This window comes from Callorhinus ursinus, unplaced genomic scaffold (genome assembly GCF_003265705.2).
Source record: "Callorhinus ursinus isolate GAN/ISIS: 27379988/994484 unplaced genomic scaffold, GSC_fseal_2.0 scaffold18, whole genome shotgun sequence".
In the NCBI taxonomy this organism is placed as follows: domain Eukaryota; kingdom Metazoa; phylum Chordata; class Mammalia; order Carnivora; family Otariidae; genus Callorhinus; species Callorhinus ursinus.
In genome coordinates, this window is record NW_027397080.1 from 15,114,026 (window position 1) to 15,131,445 (window position 17,420).

The 17,420-nt window shown below is 49.7% G+C and overlaps 1 protein-coding gene across 4 annotated transcripts in view; it reads left to right on the forward strand.

Annotated features, from left to right (window-relative positions):
• Positions 1–11,449, forward strand: part of MECR (mitochondrial trans-2-enoyl-CoA reductase) — a 29,091-nt gene extending 17,642 nt beyond the window's left edge. For 3 of the 4 annotated variants that reach the window (XM_025856926.2, XM_073903062.1, XM_025856931.2), the window contains 7 exons: positions 2,015–2,158; positions 4,807–4,909; positions 5,995–6,097; positions 7,097–7,170; positions 9,462–9,522; positions 9,677–9,749; positions 11,091–11,449. In XM_025856926.2, coding sequence (XP_025712711.1) covers positions 2,015–2,158; positions 4,807–4,909; positions 5,995–6,097; positions 7,097–7,170; positions 9,462–9,522; positions 9,677–9,749; positions 11,091–11,251 — 719 coding nt within the window. In that variant the 3' untranslated portion in view covers positions 11,252–11,449. The remainder of the gene's footprint in view (positions 1–2,014; positions 2,159–4,806; positions 4,910–5,994; positions 6,098–7,096; positions 7,171–9,461; positions 9,523–9,676; positions 9,750–11,090) is intronic. The other variant, XM_025856927.2, reaches the window with a different exon arrangement.
• Positions 11,450–17,420: the final 5,971 nt, after the last annotated feature.

Below are 17,420 nucleotides of genomic sequence, written 5' to 3' on the forward strand. Positions count from 1 at the left end.
TTCCATTGTGGTGTCATCAAGGGGAATTAGAAAACACCCCTGATTTCACGCATAGAAGGCCCTGTAGTAAGTGTCTGGCGCTGAGTAGAGACGGTACATGTTGGCTAAGGTGAATGGGGGCCATGATTATGAAGATGGCAATGAAGATTTGAAAACCAGGCTGGGTGGAGCCCAGAGAATGCCCAGGTACCTCCTAGATTCCAAAGGAACCCTTCAGTTTTCCAGTGTCTTGTCTTCTCAGCCACAGATCTACTCTGGAACTGATACAGCCCTTAACAAAGTGTGTTTCTACCTCCTGTCTCTACTACCTGGTCCCTGAAGCCCACACTGTCTCTCCCCTCCTACAGCACAATTACTAGTTGCCTAGGCTGTCCCCTCCTCTCCATACCTGACCATGTGGTGCCAGGGTACAGTTCGAATCCCCAGCACACTCCGGAGCTTTGGAGGCATAGGCCAAAACCCCTGAGACCCACAGCCACCAGACCCTGAGCCAGCAAGGCTCCAGATAGTTTCTCTATTGACCTAGTGAGTACGTGGTGGAGCCAAGGCTTGAATCTGTGTCCTCCTCACCTCTGCTTTATACAGGATCCCGCCTGCATGGATGAGCACCTGTCAGATGGCAGGTTGTAACCCACTAGCAAAATCGATCTAGGGGGTTGCAAACAGGAATTTTTTTTTTTTTTTTTTTTTTTTTTTTTACTAAAATCGGAATAGAATCACACATCACACATAGTAGGGTAAATATTGTTCCATGAAACTTTGGTTTCTGTTACATGTATGTGTATGTATTTATATATGCGAATGTACTGAGTGACACCATAACTCATGGTTACTCCAGGTCAGGACTGTGAAAGTCTGGGTGACATTCCTCTAGCCCAGGCCACTTCAGCCATGGCCCAAGCCTGTCTTCCCATCACCCTCTGCCCTGCAGTCTCTATCCTCCCAGGTCTTTCTTCTGTCTGTCCTGCCTCAGAGCCTCTGCGTATGCTTTTTCCTCTCGCCAGAATGTTCTGGATGTACTCTTTGAGTGGCTGGTATCTGTATCCTTTAAATCTTGGCCCACACGTCCTCAGAAAAGCTGTCCCTGACCCCTATCTCGAATAATTCTCCCCAGTGTTATTTTCTGCCTCTATAATTTGTAGTTACTGTATCTGCTTGTCTGGTTTTTATGTGTTCTCCACTGGAATAAAACTCCATGAAAGGCAGGAATGCATCGGTGCTGTTCAGGCATCTGGCTCACAGTAGGTGCACGGTAAGTATCTGCAGATTGAAGGGGCAGCCCAGATTGGCCAGGAGACTTAGGGCAAGTCACTTTCTTGGTTTCCCGCCCTGTTGAATGAGGAGGTTAAACTCGATGCTCTAAGGGCCTTCTCAGCACTGATGTTTTACAATTCTTTTGTCTGCAACTGGAATGTGGGCTGGAGATTAATGATCATTTCTCTCCAGTTTACAGGAGTTTGTCATTTCCCTTCTTTCATTTGATTTGTGCAGCAGCTCTTAGAGGAGGCCAGTCAGGCTCTTCTTACCAGCGTCATTTACATATTAGGGTAACCAAAACTCAGTGACATAGGAATCTGCTCAACTAGCAGACCAGCGAAACCAGGTCCCAAACCTAGGCCTTTGACTTCTACTTTCATGCTTTTTTCCATAATACTACCCAAGTCAACCTGCCCTCGATGAGGAAAAGGAGGACTGAGCAGGAAAATGGGGGCTTTCGCAGCTTCCCTTGCCCATGTCATGATGTTACTCAGAGCCCAGTAGTTTCAGATCCTTAGCCACCTGCTGGGCAACATGAGCTACGTCTAATGGTAACTAATGTGGGAATAACAAAATCTACCTTACATAACTATCATGAAGATTCACAGAGATTCAAAAGGACTTCAAGATCTTCTTTTCTCTCTAAGTGGTTCTTGAAGGCTGACATCTTAGGCGCCCGTTTACTGAGGAGGGTGACGTGGGGCCAGGTGCGGAGAGGGATCCTGTCTCACTAGCCTGGACTCATCCCCTGACTCAGGAACCTGGCAGACAGAGGCTGTGTTCAGTGAGGAAGCACTGATCAGCATTCCGCGTGACCTCCCTCTTCAGAGTGCTGCCACCCTGAGTGTCAATCCCTGCACGGCCTACAGGATGTTGATGGACTTCGAGCAGCTGCAGCCAGGTAGGAGCCCACAGGTGCTGGGAGCAGGCTGGGATCTCCTGACTGGGATGGGACCCAAGTCCTGACCCTGAGACCATGGGAACTTACCAGTAAGGGGCTGAGAGGAAGACAGGCCCTGAACCTGGGTGAGTGAGTGGTGGTTGCTTTTGCTTTGTTAGCTTGGCTCCTAGAAAACATGCTGAGACCTCATGAGGAGAACACTCTGGATAACCGCTGAAGGATCGCATTCCCTAGAGCTTGGGATGGAATTCTGTCGTTCAGCAAAAACATGGAGCTGTGCTAAGCTCTGGGATACAAAGCCAGACAAGATAGACAGAGTGCCTGTGTTTTCAGTAAAATGCTGAACTTAGTAATTCCACTCAGCATTCATATGACACTTTCCAGTTCACATAAGTGCCTGTACATGCATTAAACCTTCAGAGCAGTGCAGTGAGGTTGGTATCATTGGTGGAGAGCTGAGGCCTCAGGCAGGAAACCTGGGTCTGAACCCCAGCTTCACCTCTCACTGTGAACTGATCTCTCAGATCATCAGATGCATCACCCATAAGGTGGAGAGTAAGGAGTTGTGCGGACTAATGGAGACACTGCAGCGCGACACTCAGCACAGTGCCTGGCACACAGCACAGTAACCCCGCACTACTTTAGTATTCTTCCTGTTCAGAAATGAGGAAACTGAGATCCAGAGAAGGAAACTGCTTACGTGAAATCACTCAGCAAGGAAATGACAAAGCCAGGTGTTCTATTCGGGGTTCCCTGAAAGCAGAGCCTGAGACAAGGACTGAGGGTGGACCGTTCGCAGGGGAGGTGATCCCAGGAAGCAGGAGGGAGGGGATGGGGAGAGCGAGATGGAAGGGGGAAAAGCCAGGGAAGGCTGGTTACCACTGTGGGCGAGCAGGGCTCAGTCTTGCTGGCAGGGGGCCTCTGAAGACCCTCATGGAACCCCCCTCACAATTAACCTTCCATTGACAGGAGGCTGGGCTCATCCCCATTGTTGGAGGGTCACCCTGCACACTGTGCATGTCCAGGGGCAAGAGAAACCGCCTAGTCTAGCTCTGCCATGCGGGTGTTGAAACAGAAGCAGAGATGTTGGAGCACGATCAGCTTAGGTAGCCACTACTGCTCGAGGCTAAAAACCAGTCCCAGCTTCCCGTAAAGAGAAATGTAGTTCCTCACAGCTGTGCCAGAGCGGTCCTGGGAGCCTTTGGTGGAAAAAGCCAGCAGGTGACCGGGGACCTTTGCCCAAGTCCTGGTGCAGGAGGCGTTGTAGTCACCTGCATCTCACCCCCTCAGGCCACCTCTGCTTTGGGCCGCAGCTGGACATCAGGGCATTCTGACACCACCCCACCTCAGGTGCCCATGGTGCATCTCCACTTGCCTGCCTCCGGGAAGGTGTGGCCTGGGCTAGATCAGTGTTATTCTAAATTGTCATACTGAGTCATAGTGAGAATTATGGTTTACATTGTAATCCAGTACATACACATGTGAGTATGTATGTAATGGAAACCAAAGTTTCATGGAGCAGTATTTACCCTACCTACATGTGGTGCACTATGTTCTTTTTAATTCTATTTGCTGGAATTTTAATTTAAAAAAATGCTTCTGCTTCTTGCAACCCACTAGGTTGATTTCATAACCACTAATGGGTGACAATCTATGTGCTGACTCCTGGCTACAGAGAATGGGCATTCTTCTTCCAGGAACTCCCCTGTCTGTAGCTCCAGATCCCTGCATTTCAGATCACATTTCTGGATAACAGAGCACCTTCCTGGACACAATGGCATCTGACTAATGAGGAGCATCCTGATTGGTACTCCCAGGACTCCTGTCTCATGGAGAGAAAACTGAGGTCATGACCTGTCCCATGTTACGGTCCGTTACAGTCAGTGAGAGAGCTGGGACTCACACCAGGTCCATCTCATTTCAGAGCCCATGTTTTCCCCAGCAGGCCACGCTGCCTCCCCCATTGGCAGCTTCCAAAGCCAGGCCTGGGCTTTCACCACAGACTACCTGTAGGACCTGGTTTCTGGGGCTGCGAGTTTCTCCAGCACAGCTGTAAACCCATTTCAAGGCAGTGTGCCTGTACTAAGCAGCACAAAGGGGAAATAAAGCATGGCCGTGCCCTCAGGAAGCTCCAGGCTTCAGGCTTTTGCTAGAAATGGACCTATCCACAACCGGGTGTAAGATCAGGCACACCACCTGCAGAGCACTGGGGAAACACACACACACGGAAGTTGGGAAGGAAGCCATGCCTGAGCTGTGCTTCAAAGGGTATGTGGGATTTCAAAACGAAGGAAGAGAGAAAGAGGGAAACATTGCAAACCATGGAAATAACCTAAGCAGAGATTTGAGGACATAAAAATCAGGAGGATAATGAACGATATAAAATCATTTACACAGTGGGGTCTAAATTATGTACAGTGTGGACTCTGAGTTGCCAAGTCCCGGGAGGCACCATGGGTGTTGTGGAATTTTGGGGGGCATTGGGAGAAGAGTAAGTAACAGGTCTGAGAAAGCTCAGCAGCCAGGTCCTGGGTCATTTTGAGCCGGAGGACTCCCCTCTCTTGCCCTGTAATAGGATCCCAGGCAGGGAGTGCTTGACCTGTTACAGGTCTCTGGGGCTTAACTTGGATTTCTTCCTGGCTTCACAGGAGACTGTGTCATCCAGAATGCGTCCAACAGTGGAGTGGGGCAAGCAGTCATCCAGATCGCCGCGGCCCTGGGCCTGAGGACCGTCAATGTGGTCCGAGACAGGTGTGTGGGGAGACCTGATCCCAGTGCTCGCGACCTGGCCCTCCCCCTCACCATCCCCCCTAGATTCCTGCAGGCGCCCCTGGCTCCACCAGAGGGCGCCCGTGCATAAGCAGTCCTCCTCCGCGGCTGACGCACACCACTGGACCGTTGTCAAGCTGCCCGAAAGGAGGAGGCCCAGGCGGCCTCTGGCTGTAGGATGAGCGACATCTCAAATGTAAAGGGAGAGCAGGAAGGCGGTGGGCCCGCCCTTGCTGAAGACTTTTTGAGAGTTTTTGAGACTCTTGTGATAACCCATGATCTCAAAGCCCCAGTTCATATTTGGGAATGCCTAAAGCTGGGTTATCCCTACTGTGAACTGTCGAACCCAGGGCCCTTTCTCCCCTAGCGTCTGTGTGGCACTTTGAATGGCTCTAACTAGGGATGTGAAGGAGATGGGGCAGGTTTGGCATCTCTGTTTTACAGTGAGGAAACAAGTTTCAGAGAAAGGAAGACACAGTAAGTCAGTAACAGACTTAGCTCCTGGGCTCGTGCTCTTTCCACCCTACCATCCAGGTGCCTTAAGCCTCACTGTCAGTGAATGTGGCTACGTCTGTCATGGAAGTCCAGTCTTTGGAGGAGAATTGACATTCACTTCCCTTCCCTGTCCCTTCAGTTGTGTTAACAAAAATTACCGTTTGCCTTGGCCACAGAGGCCCAGAGCCCCTCGTGGGCTGGAGTGTGTTTGCACAACACCCTGAAGAGCCCCTTGAAAAGCGTGGGGGAAAGGAAATGAAGCTTGTTGTTTTGGTAGACAAAGTCAGGACGTGAAATGTCTCCCTGGGCCAGATGGTTTCTCGCACCTTGGAACTGGCAAGGGCTGTAGAAATCACCCCATAATACCACTGAGGGAACCGAGGCCTGGAGGTGTTGGGAGTGTGATGAAACCAGGTAGCCAGCCCCTACATAAGGCCTGGCTTACACTCAATCCCAGCTTCCCACAAAGGGAAACTCGTGTTCTCACAGCTGTGGCAGAAGGGTCTTACGAGCCTATGGTAGAGAAAGCCAGTAGGTGTGACCAAGGGCCATGGATTGTGTTTGGTTTCCAGACCTGACCTCCAGAAGCTGACTGACAGACTGAAGAGTCTAGGGGCTGAGCATGTTCTCACAGAAGAGGAGCTAAGAAAGCATGAGATGAAAAACTTCTTTAAGGTACCTAGGATGAGGGGCATTGTGTCTTCATTCCATGCTCATCTCCCTGGAGAAAGCTGACCTGCTAGAAAGACTGGGACTGGCCCAGCTCCTCTCCAAATCCTCTTTTTGTCTCTGTGGAAGGATAAAGCCCATTCCCTCAGCCAGGGGACAGCATGCATTAAGGGCCCAGGTGCTGTGAGGGAGGCAAGAGAGACAGACAAAGTTCACAAAACCCTGGATGATGTGTAGGTTTGAATATTTGTAGCGCGTCGCCTCAGCCCTCACAGCCAATGTGAATCTCCGAGCCAGGAGAGGACCTAGGGAACCCGAGGCACAGGGAGAGAAGAGAACGTATTTCTGAAGTACCCTCCTTATATTGTATCTGATTAATCCCCACAAAAGTTCCACAAAGTAGGTGCTATCTCTTTTCCAGGTGAGAAAACCAAGACTCAAAAGACATCAAGGATTTCACCAAGGGTAGACAGTTACAAGTGGTGGAGTCAGGGCTCTCTGAACTCACAGCCTCTTCACCTTCCAGAACCTCCACCCCCAGCACACCCAGTAGGTGACCAGACAACATCTCAGCCTCCTTCCTCTGAACCCTGGAGTGACCAAACACACACACTCTCTTGAGAGCACATGCCTCTTAAGAACGTTTCTGAAGCAGGAGATCAATACCTCCTACGTGAACTGAGTTGTAAGTGCAGAGAGAGGTGCACCCGGGGGACCCGAAGTCCTTCAAAAAGGAACATAGACACCCACCATCTGTTCTTTCCCAGAGACAAGTTTTGAACAAAATACCAAAACAGATAACAGGATTAAGTTGATAAAGCAAAGGTCCTCCTTGGGCCGAGTTTGAAGGCACGAACATCCCATTTTCTTCACCCCCTCCCTCTGACACAGCGCTTGGGCCAGGGGGGCACTGTTTGTAGCAAGCTTCCACCCGCCCTGCCCCCCGCAGCCCCCACCCCCCCTGTACAGCGGCAGCTCCCTCACTGCAGTTTCCTTATTTTCCAGGACATGCCCCCGCCGCGGCTTGCTCTCAACTGTGTTGGCGGGAAAAGCGCCACAGAGCTGCTGCGACACTTAGCGTAAGTCCCTCAGCCCTGCAGGCCCAGTTGGTCAGAGCTCTCCAGGCCTTTAGCTGGGAGGACTGTCACGTGACCACGTCCCAGTGGCCAGTGCAAGCCAAGGCCAAGTCAGCATAACCCTGAGCAGGAAGCTGGGACCACAGTCCTGCCCTGATTAGCCTGGCACCTCCTTTCCCAGGCTCCTCCTCTGTGGATGACCCCGAGAACCGTCCACTTTGCTTCTCCAAGGGACCCCGGAAGGAAAGCTTTCTGTGAGAGGGGAGTAGTGAAGGATTCATAACCGAGGGGGCATCTTAGGAAGTCCCTTAAAGTCCTAGCTTGTTAGCTTTTAAATTTCTTACTAGTTTTTAAAAAATAGATTCTAAGTTTAGAGGTAAAATTATGCTCTTACAAAACAATTTGAAAGCACGTAAAGGTACAAAGGATGGGGCGCCTGACAGGCTCAGTTGGTGGAGCATGCAACTCTTGACCTGAGGGTTGTAAGTTCAAGCCCCACGTGGGGTGTGGAGATTACTTAAAAAATAAAATCTTAAAAAAAAAAGTACAAAGGAAAAATTAAACACAAAAGTTACCTATCATCCCACAACCAAGGGGGATAAGCATTGTTGACAATATTAACAGCACATGTCCTCCCCTTGTTTTCTCTGTTAACATGAACTTCTTGAGCTGAGGGGTGCCTGAAAGGATACTTTCCAACTAAAGCAGGAATCCCCTCAACAACATTAGTTGACACATACTTGCTAGCACTCGCTAGCTACAGGGTAGAGAGATGGCTGAAACACTGAGGGAACTCTCTAGAATTCACAGGCTAGATGGGAAGATGGGTCATGTGGTCAGAGAGCTGTGATAGCCATCACTGGGCATTTACTCGTGTACCAGACTGCGCAGAGTGCCTGACTCATCCCCCACGACCACCCGGGCCTGGGATACTGTTCCCATCCCTATTTACACAAGGCCCGAAAGGGTAATTACCTCACCCCAAGGTCTTGGAAGTGGGAGAGCCAGGCTTAACCCCAAGTTACTGGGAGTCCTGAGCACACCCCCTCCGCCCGAGTCCAGGGGGCCCCAGGGCAGCCTGCCATCCCCACAGCACTCACTGTAGGAGGAGGCCCTGGAGGTGCCAAGTCCCAGCTGTGCTACTTACTAGCTGTGGGCCCGTGGGAAGTTAAACAATACAGGAAAAATCCTTCAGGCCCCAGTCTCCTCGTACAGATTAGTCAGAAGGTTAGTCCGAGGACACTGAGGTGATGCAGAAATCGTTACACAGGTGAGTGGTGGCCTTCAGTTTTCTCATTGTAAAGCCAGAGTGATAGAAGTGCTCTCCGGGGGTTATGGGGAGGCTTCACCAAGCCAATGCACGTGGAAATACTCAGATCTGTGCCCGGCACCCAGAAAACACCTAGTGAACGTTAGCCATTCTGGTTAGAACAAGTGTAGTACGGGGGTGGGGGGGGCTTGATCCCCCCAGGAACTACTTTCTGGACCAGGTGTCAGCTGAAGGGAGCTTAAGACCAAACTACCCACAAGCCTCCCAGACAGAATCACCTGCCTCACACCGCAGCTTCTTCGATTCTGTAGTTCACAAAGCACCCCCCACTCACCTGCCATCATCCTTGATCAGCAAACTCCTAAAAGAGCCAGGGAGTGGGGAGGGGAACACAGGTTAAGTCGAGCATGGGAAGTCCTAGCTTGTTCATTTTAAAAAAAACTATTCGAGCCTCTCCCGTTTAACTGCTGGGGTGGGTGTGGGTGTCAGACAGCAGGGCCTGGCCAGGGCCCTCCTGCAGCGAGAGGGCAGTTGCCCACTGTCCTCTACCCCAGCCATACCATTCCTTATGTGTATAGCCACCTCATCTCACTGCTCCTTCGAGTAAGCGTGAACAGGTGAAGAGCAGAGGTCTGCACCAATGTCTGTACTGCCCAAGGCCACACATCTAGGAGTGGAGGGTAGCCAGGACTAACCTCGCGGGGCTTGGGCTTTTTTCAGCAGAGCACGCTTCTTTGCAGTACTTCATCCAGGCCTGACTGGGTGGTTTGATCAGTGAGTTCCCAACTCTGGCTCAACATCCATATCATCTGGCAGGGGTGTTTGTCGGTTGGCTTGAATAGAGATCCTTGCTTCCTGATTCCTTAGGTCTGGGTTGGACCTCAGAGTCTGCAGTTTTTGAAAACCTTCCCAAGGATTCTAAGAGCAAGGTTCAGGGACCAGGGTTGGAATAGAAGTGTTCTGGCAGGTTTGAGAAGGGCTCTGTGTCTGCCTGCACCCACTCTGTTCTCTCTGGACTCTTCAGGCCTGGGGGAACCATGGTGACCTACGGGGGAATGGCCAAGCAGCCCGTCATAGCCTCTGTGGTAAGCTGGTGGGGGAAGCAGGCATGGACACAGGCCTGGACACCATAGTTGTCCAGACCCACAGGTGCCCTTGTCCCTGGACGGAGTCTGTACCTCAAGCAGTGCCTGAAATGCTTGCCCTCAGAGCCCCAGTTCATCCTTCTTGTACCCACAGAGCCAGCTCATTTTTAAGGATCTCAAACTTCGAGGCTTTTGGTTGTCCCAGTGGAAGAAGGACCACAGTCCAGGTGAGTGGATGATGACCCCATTGCCAAGGGTCACACGAGAGGGCAGTGCCTACTGCAGAAGTGACCGCCATCCTGAGGCCTAGAGGGGTGATGGGCTCCCCAGTGCCATGACAGGTTAAAGGAAAATAGTCTCTAGCCACAGCTGCAGTCAGCAGATAGGTACTGGGCTCGAGGGAGCTGGTCCTGGGGGTGGCAGCAGTGAGCAAGGCTGCCCCTGGGGAAGACTGCCATGGAAGACAGCCAGGTACAGAGAACAAACTCTGGAGCCAGCCTGCCTGGGTTCAAATCCTGCTCCCACCATCACTGGGGATAGGTTTACCCAGCCTAGCCATGGGACCTGGACAAGTTACTTAACTTCTGTCTCAGTTTAAATATCATAGTTGTCTAGATATTGTTGGCCTTTGATTGAGGAGGAAACTGAGGTTCAGAGTGGTTAGGTAGCTTGCCCAGTCTCCCCACGTAGGGAGTGATGCAGCCACAATGTAAACTCGTCTCTTTGACTCCAGAACCTGAGCCAGTACACCATCCTTCCCCTCCTGGAGGACTGGCTGCCCAGAGTGTGACCCCCCGCCCCAAGCTGAGACTGAAAAAACACATGGAGTCATTCAAGTGAAGGGGAGCAAAGTGGTGGCGTCAGTGGCGTGTTTCAGGCCAGAAGAGTAGCCTGTGCAAAAGCGCATCATAGAGAGTGGGGACCTAGACAGATAGGTTGTGACCAGATTATGAAAGGCTTTACAACCCTTCTTAAGGAGCTCAGACTCTATCTTAAAGGCAAGGGAAGAGCCACCGAAGCGTTCTAAACAGGGGACATGATTAGATTTGAATGTTACATGAATTGATGTCTATGAAAAAACACTTCTCATCTTCCTGGACCATAGAGGGGGACGGGCCCTGGGAGGGGATGCTGGGGACCTCAACTTGTGGGGTTCTAAGGGAGTCCTGAGCTCTTTCCCTGAGCAAAGCTCATCAGTTCCACATCAGCTGGCATGCCAGCACACCCACCCCCTCCTTGTGCCTCTTCTAGCTGCCCTGCCTCAAAGTACTCCTGCTGCTCCCACCATTCAGGACTCTCGGTTACACCCCAGTCAGGTTCTGTGGGTCTGAGCCCTCTTAGCCACCACTCTGCCTGGCCCTCGGTCCTGGGGCCACTCCCCCATGCTCCTCTGTCCTTACCCCACCAGGGACCAGGCCGCCTCCACAGCCTCCCTATCCCTGGTCAAGCCTGGGCTCTCGAGGCTTTCCTAGAGTTTAGCGTCAGCTTCTGCCACTGGGGGTGGCTCGTGGTCTGTCTTGCCGAGACCTGCCGCTGCGCCCCCGTCTGACTTCCTCAACTTCCCACAGCCCAGTTCAAGGAGCTGATCGTCACGCTGTGTGGTCTCATCAGCCGGGGCCAGCTCACAGCCCCCGCCTGCTCCGAGGTCCCACTGCAGGACTACCAGCGTGCCTTGGAAGCCTCAGTGCAGCCCTTCGTGTCTTCAAAGCAGATTCTCACCATGTGCTAATCGCGGAGGAGCGGAGCGAGGTGGGAGGGGAGATGGATCGGCAGGACTGGTTTCTGGCGCCTCCGTCAGGGCCCTCTCAGCCTTCCCCAGGCTGCCCTCTCCTCACTGTCACTTGCGACTGGGAGGGTTGTGAAGCCAGCCAAGGCTTTCCCCAGGGCCAGCCCCAGGGTATCTAATAAAGTGAACTTCCTAAAAACACATACATACAAACCCACAGAAGTCATCCCTGTCAAGAAGGACCCTCATTGTACACATGCCATTCCCCAGCACTGAGAAGACCCTTTGCCTGTCCTCTACTTGTCCCCCAGTGATGATTTCCTGACGGCCCTGAAACAAAGCAAGGGTGGGCACTGGCAGGTACAAAAGCCAGTAGGATGCAGTCTCCACCCTCAGGCTCTCCACAGGGGAGCAAAAAGGAACGTCTGATTCATTCTGTGTAGTATGTGGCTCAGTCTGGGGCCGGAGGAGGATCAGCTACATGGGAGAGTGAATGCCAGGCTGAGGAGCCAGGGAAATGGGGTCTCAGCTGGCTGGACCACCCTGTGGAATGCCTGTTCTACCTGGGGAGATGGTTGTTACGCCAGTGCTTCTCAGCCTGAAGTCATTTTACCCCCAGGGGATGTTTGACAGTGTCTGGAGACATTTTTTGGCATAATTGAGAGGGTGCTATTGGCATCTAGTGGGTAGAGGTCAGTGATGCTGCTCAGACATCCTGTGGTGCACACAACAGCCTTCCTCAACAAAGAATTACCCAGCCCAAAATGTCCATAGTGCCTGGGTTGGGAAACCCAGCATTAAGCTAAGAGTCCCAAAACAACTGCCATGGTTGTTGGGCTTAAACATGTGGGAGATTCGTGGGCTTAAACATGTGGGAGAAGTGCTATGAGGCCATCACTGATCAGGGTCTTGTCCTAGGCCTGCGGTCAGGGGAACCTTCCTGACATGAAGCTTGAAAGTGGGCTCTGAAAATGAATAGTTTTATTTAGACAAAAAGAGTTTGACATTATATGACTTCTTGGTGTTTGCCTAATGAGCTACTCACCCAGAGCAAAAAACTAGAGACTTTGGAATGTATTAACTGGATACCTAGTATGTGCCTAAGGCGAGGGATGCTCATGGTGGGGGAGGGGGGCCTGGCCCTCTAGTTGCTTAGCCCAGAGCAGGGAACAGACCTTCCCAGTATACTAATGAGGCCACTGACTCAGGTGTTCAGAGGGCCATGGGGACATAGCAGTTCTGCCTGAGGGTTTGAAGGAAGGCTTCATGGAGGAGGTGTCACCCACAGCAAATCTTGAAGGCCAAGCAGGAAAGCGTGTACCAAGCAAAAACAACAGCACATGTGAGAGTGTGGAAGGCTGGAAGCCTGGCTCTGCCGCCTGAGACGGGAGAGTGTGAGGACTGAGGTGGGAGCTGTGAGCAGAGGTCAGAGCAAGAAGATTCGAGAAGTCAGCACTTAACCTTCAGAGCGGGGGAGGCACAGAGGGATTTTCAGTAGCAGAGTGATGTGGGAAAACTGGCTCAGAAGGCCAGAGTGCACTCAGGCTTAGCAGCACGAAAACATGTACGCAGGCCCCCAGCATAATGCTCTTGCCTTTGGGAGCAACTTCTGTGTCCTCTGGAGAAAAGGACTTAGCTTCAGCCCAGGGTTGGGGAAGGTCTGCAGGTGTCTTCTGGATAATAGTTGCTACCTTTTGCACCTAGGCTCAAGATCAGCCCCAACCTGCCCAGGTCCCTCCTGTCCCCTGTCCTCTATCCTTGACATTAGTGGGACAGCTGCCTTGTACAGATGGTCAACATGGGCTAGTGAAAAAAGCCTGAGAGGGTGGGAGAGGCTGCCCAAAGGCTACAGGAGTGAACAGTTTAGGTTCTTCAGGGGGAGTCCACAATGTTGGGCTTAGGGGGAGTGATGAGCCTGCAGCCATGGGGAGGGAGCAACCCCTGGTACAGACTCAGAGGAGGCAGACTGGAAGGAGGAAGGTTCATAACACCATGGTTAGAGACCCCATGGAGGGATGTGCAAAATGTCCTGACAACAGTAGCTCTAGGGGTCTGGAGATGACATTTGGGCTGTGCTTTAAAGGATGATTATAGTTTTCTCAGGCAGGGAAGGGAGACAAGCATAAACTAAGGGGCCAGATTAAGCTAAGTTATAGAAGCAGGACATTTATGTTAGAATCTTCTCATTTCCCCCAAATATCCATTCTCTTTCTTAGAATGCTGACAACTTTTAGGTCAGCATATGGTAGGCTGGAATAAACAGTTTTCCTGCCTTCCTTGCAGCAGACAGGTCTGTCCCTTGTCATGCAAACAGAGGTGGTAGGTGTCAATTTCTTAAGAACCTCTTTAAAATATAGCTGGCATCCATCCAGTACCTTTTTCTTCCCTTTCCACCTTCCTCCTGGCTGGGACACAGACCCGATTCCTGGAATTCGCACAGCCATCTTTGATCATGTTAAGAATGGGTCAGCGACAAGATCCAAGAAGCCTGGGTCCCGGTCACCCAGATGCCCCAACTGCCCACCTCAGGATTTGTTTTACATGAGAAAGAAGCTTCTGTGTTATTTAGGTTCCTAGTATTTGGGCTTTCTCTGAACCTAATTATAACTGATAACATATTCTCTGATTTAATTTATATTGAAATCATTCAAGCTAAAGCTGAAAAAGTGAATTGTGGTAGTTTAGAATTCCCCAATAAAGAATTTGAACTTTATCCTACTGGCAGTAGGGAACAAAAGATTTCTGAGCCAGAAGATGAGAACTGTGCTTTGGGGGGGAAAAAAAATTCCTTTGGCAGCAGGTTAGGGGACAGTTGGGAGAAGGGAGGCACTAAAAGAAGAGATAACATCAGAATTCCCAGGTTTCTGAATTTCAAATAAGGAAAATCCCCTGAAACTTCAAAGACCAACATGGAGATTACCAACATTGCAGAGGCCAGCAAGGAGAGGAGACTGTGACAAGACCATAGAAAGAATCGAAGTTCAAATGGATCATCTCTTTGCACACTTTACAAGTATAGGAGGCTATTTTTCATTTTCAGGCTGAATAATTTCTCTGTAGAGTGGGGACAGCCCTTCAGGCCCACTAAGTAAACAGAATCCTTTTTAAATGGCTGGAGGAGGAACCTTGGGCTCCAGGAGACTGAAAGAAGACAAACAGGCATTACCTCCTAAACCAAAGCTCGAGCACACCTGACGCCCCAAGGCTTCGTGACTCTGGCGCTTGGTGTCTTCTGGAAGCATCCACCCTGCAACTACCTACAGCCACTGCCATAATATTGATGACTGCTTTGTGTCTTGGGAGATGAGATAAATAAGCCTGCTCTCCTCAGAGAAAGACTTGAGACCCACAAGGTTCTTGCATTCATCTGTGTGTGGCAGGCATGCCTGTCCTTGTGCCAGGAAGCTCTTGGCTGCACCTACCAGCCTCATACTTGTTGGTAGGCACTGTGCCCTGGGTAGGACAGTGGGCCCAGCCAGAGCAGCTGGAAATGGTAAAGAAGAGACTCAGGCCTGGGGCAGCATCTGCCTGCATTTGCAGGCAGGAAAATCCTGGGAAGACAGCAGAGCTGACCTAAAGGTAAGGAGACGTTCACACTGCCTGAAAGAAAAGTAAGCTTTCCCTATGCCCCTAACCCTTTGCAGTGTATAAGCCCTTTTACCCATATCTCCATTTGATTTTTACAACTTCCCTGTATCGAGATTTTAATTAATATAACTTTACAGAAGAGGAAGACACCAAGAGAGGCTAAGTGAGTTGCTCAAGGTCACACGGCAGGCAGCAAGCAGATTTCGCACGAGAAGCCAGCTCCCCTGACCCTGTCTGGTCACCCTACCAGTCAGTCCTGATTTTTTTTGGCCCCACAATTGGCCTTGTGCTCCCTCTTTGGACTCCTTGATTTTGTTCAGTGATAATTAGCATGTCAATCAGAAGAGAGTTCAAATTTCCCGGAGTCTGTGTCTCATGGGGAGGCAAGAAAAAGAATCAGGAGGGCATTGAAGTAATTCAGGTAAGAGATCATTTGTTTATTCACCTAATAAATATTTTGAACACCCACTATGTGAAAATCACTGTTATAGGTGTTAGGGATACAGTAGGAGCCGAAAAACACGGCCCCTGATACCAGGGAGCTTACATTCTAGTAGAAGAGAAAGACCATGAATAAGTGAAGAAATAAAGCGATTACAGAATGGGGGTAGATGCTGTGAAAGAAACAACAGAGTGATATCACAGTGGCGGGATACTTGAGATGAGGGCAAGGAAGGTCTGAGGCCTGAATAAGGAGCCAACCATATTGCAAAGGGAACAGCACAGTTAAAAGCCCTGACATATGAACGATTATGACAAGGCCTGCTGTGGATGGATTTGGCAACATTTAGAAGGAAGAATCAACAGGACAGACTAGATGTGGCGGTTGAAGGTTGAACTTTAGCACTTTGCTTGGATGGAAGGTGCCACTCCCTGAATTAGGAAACTGAAGGAGGAGCAGGATTTAAGAGACAGGCATTTCCCCTCTGCAGGGCTTTCAGTCCCATCTGTGTAACAGGTTGATCAGACTATATGACAACCAAGGTTAGAACCAGTTCTTAAGAATATTATCCTCAAACTACTGAATTCCAAATGGATCAAAGATTGCAATATAAAAATAAGTCCTAAAAATAATAAACCATGGGAGGTGTTTTTCTTTTTAAACCTCAAAGTGAGAAAAACTACAACACGAAATCCAGAATCAAAGAAAAATTAAGGATGGATAAATTTGACCCCATAAATATCTTACGTTTTTGCATAGCAGAAAACACTCTGGGCAAAGTCAAAAGTCAACAAACTGGGAAAAAATATTTGCAACTCATCTAACAACTGATTTCCCTAATATATAGTGAACTCCTATGAATCAATAAGAAAATGGGCAAAGGGGGAGCCTGGGTGGCTCAGTCAGTTAAACATCTGACTCTTGGTTTCAGCTCAGGTCATGATCTGGGGTAGTGAGATCAAGCTGAGCCCTGCATCGGGCTCTGAACTCAGCAGGGAGTCTGCTTGAGATTCTCTCCCTCTGCCCCTCACCGACCCCGCCCCCCCATCGGCTCTTGCATCCCTCTCTCTCAAATAAATAAATAACTCTAAAAGAGGGGGGCACCTGGGTCGCTCAGTCACTTGAGTGGCTGACTCTGAATTTTGGCTCAGGGTCCTGGAATCAAGCCCAGGCTCTGCGCTCAGCAGGGAGTCTGCTTGAGAATTCTGTCTCCCTCTCCATGCCTGCATCACGCGTGCTCTCTTTCTCTCAAATAATTATTTTTAAAAATTTAAAACGAGCAAAGGATATAAGCAGACACATAAAGTATGTGTCTCTTATCTAAATGAAATGAGGCTCACTCCACTCAAGATAAATGCAAATTAAACTACCCCAAGATAGCATTTTTCAGCTATCAGATTGACAAAGATCATAAAATTTGATCACATGGTGTTGATGATGAGATGGAGAAACAGGTACTTACGGAAGAGAATTGAGCAATATCTATCCAAACTATACTTGCCCACACCCTTTGAGCCAACTATCCTACTTCTAGGAATAGATCCTACATATATGTATATACAAAGTTATTCATTGCAGCAGTTATAACAAATAGTTTGAACCTATCTCAGTAACCTTCACTAGGGCACTGATTAATTACTGTGTATAATGGTATTTTATAAGCCACAAAAATTCTCCTGAGAAAGCTCCTTTTGTACTGATGGAATGACTTTCAAAATACAGTAAGCACAAAACCATACATATAGTACACTACTATTGCTTTATTTGTGTAAAATACCTCCCAAAGGACATTTAAGAAACTGATTACATTGTCTGCCTCTGGGGAGGGAAACGAGATGGCCAGAGGACAGAGATGGGAAGACTTTTGACGGTATCATTTGAACCAGTTAATGAGTTATCCTTTCAAAATATAATTTTAAGGGTGCCTGGGTGGCTCATTCTGTTAAGCGTCTGCCTTCTGCTTAAATCATGATCTCCGGGTCATGGATGGAGCCCTGCCTTGGGCTCCCTGCTCAGCGGGGAGTCTGTTTCCTCCCTCTATCCCTTCCCCCGCTTGTGCTTCCTCTCTTTCTCTCAAATAAATATTTTTTAAATAAATATATAAAATTTTAAAAATAAAAACAGCAAACAAAACTCCTCTGT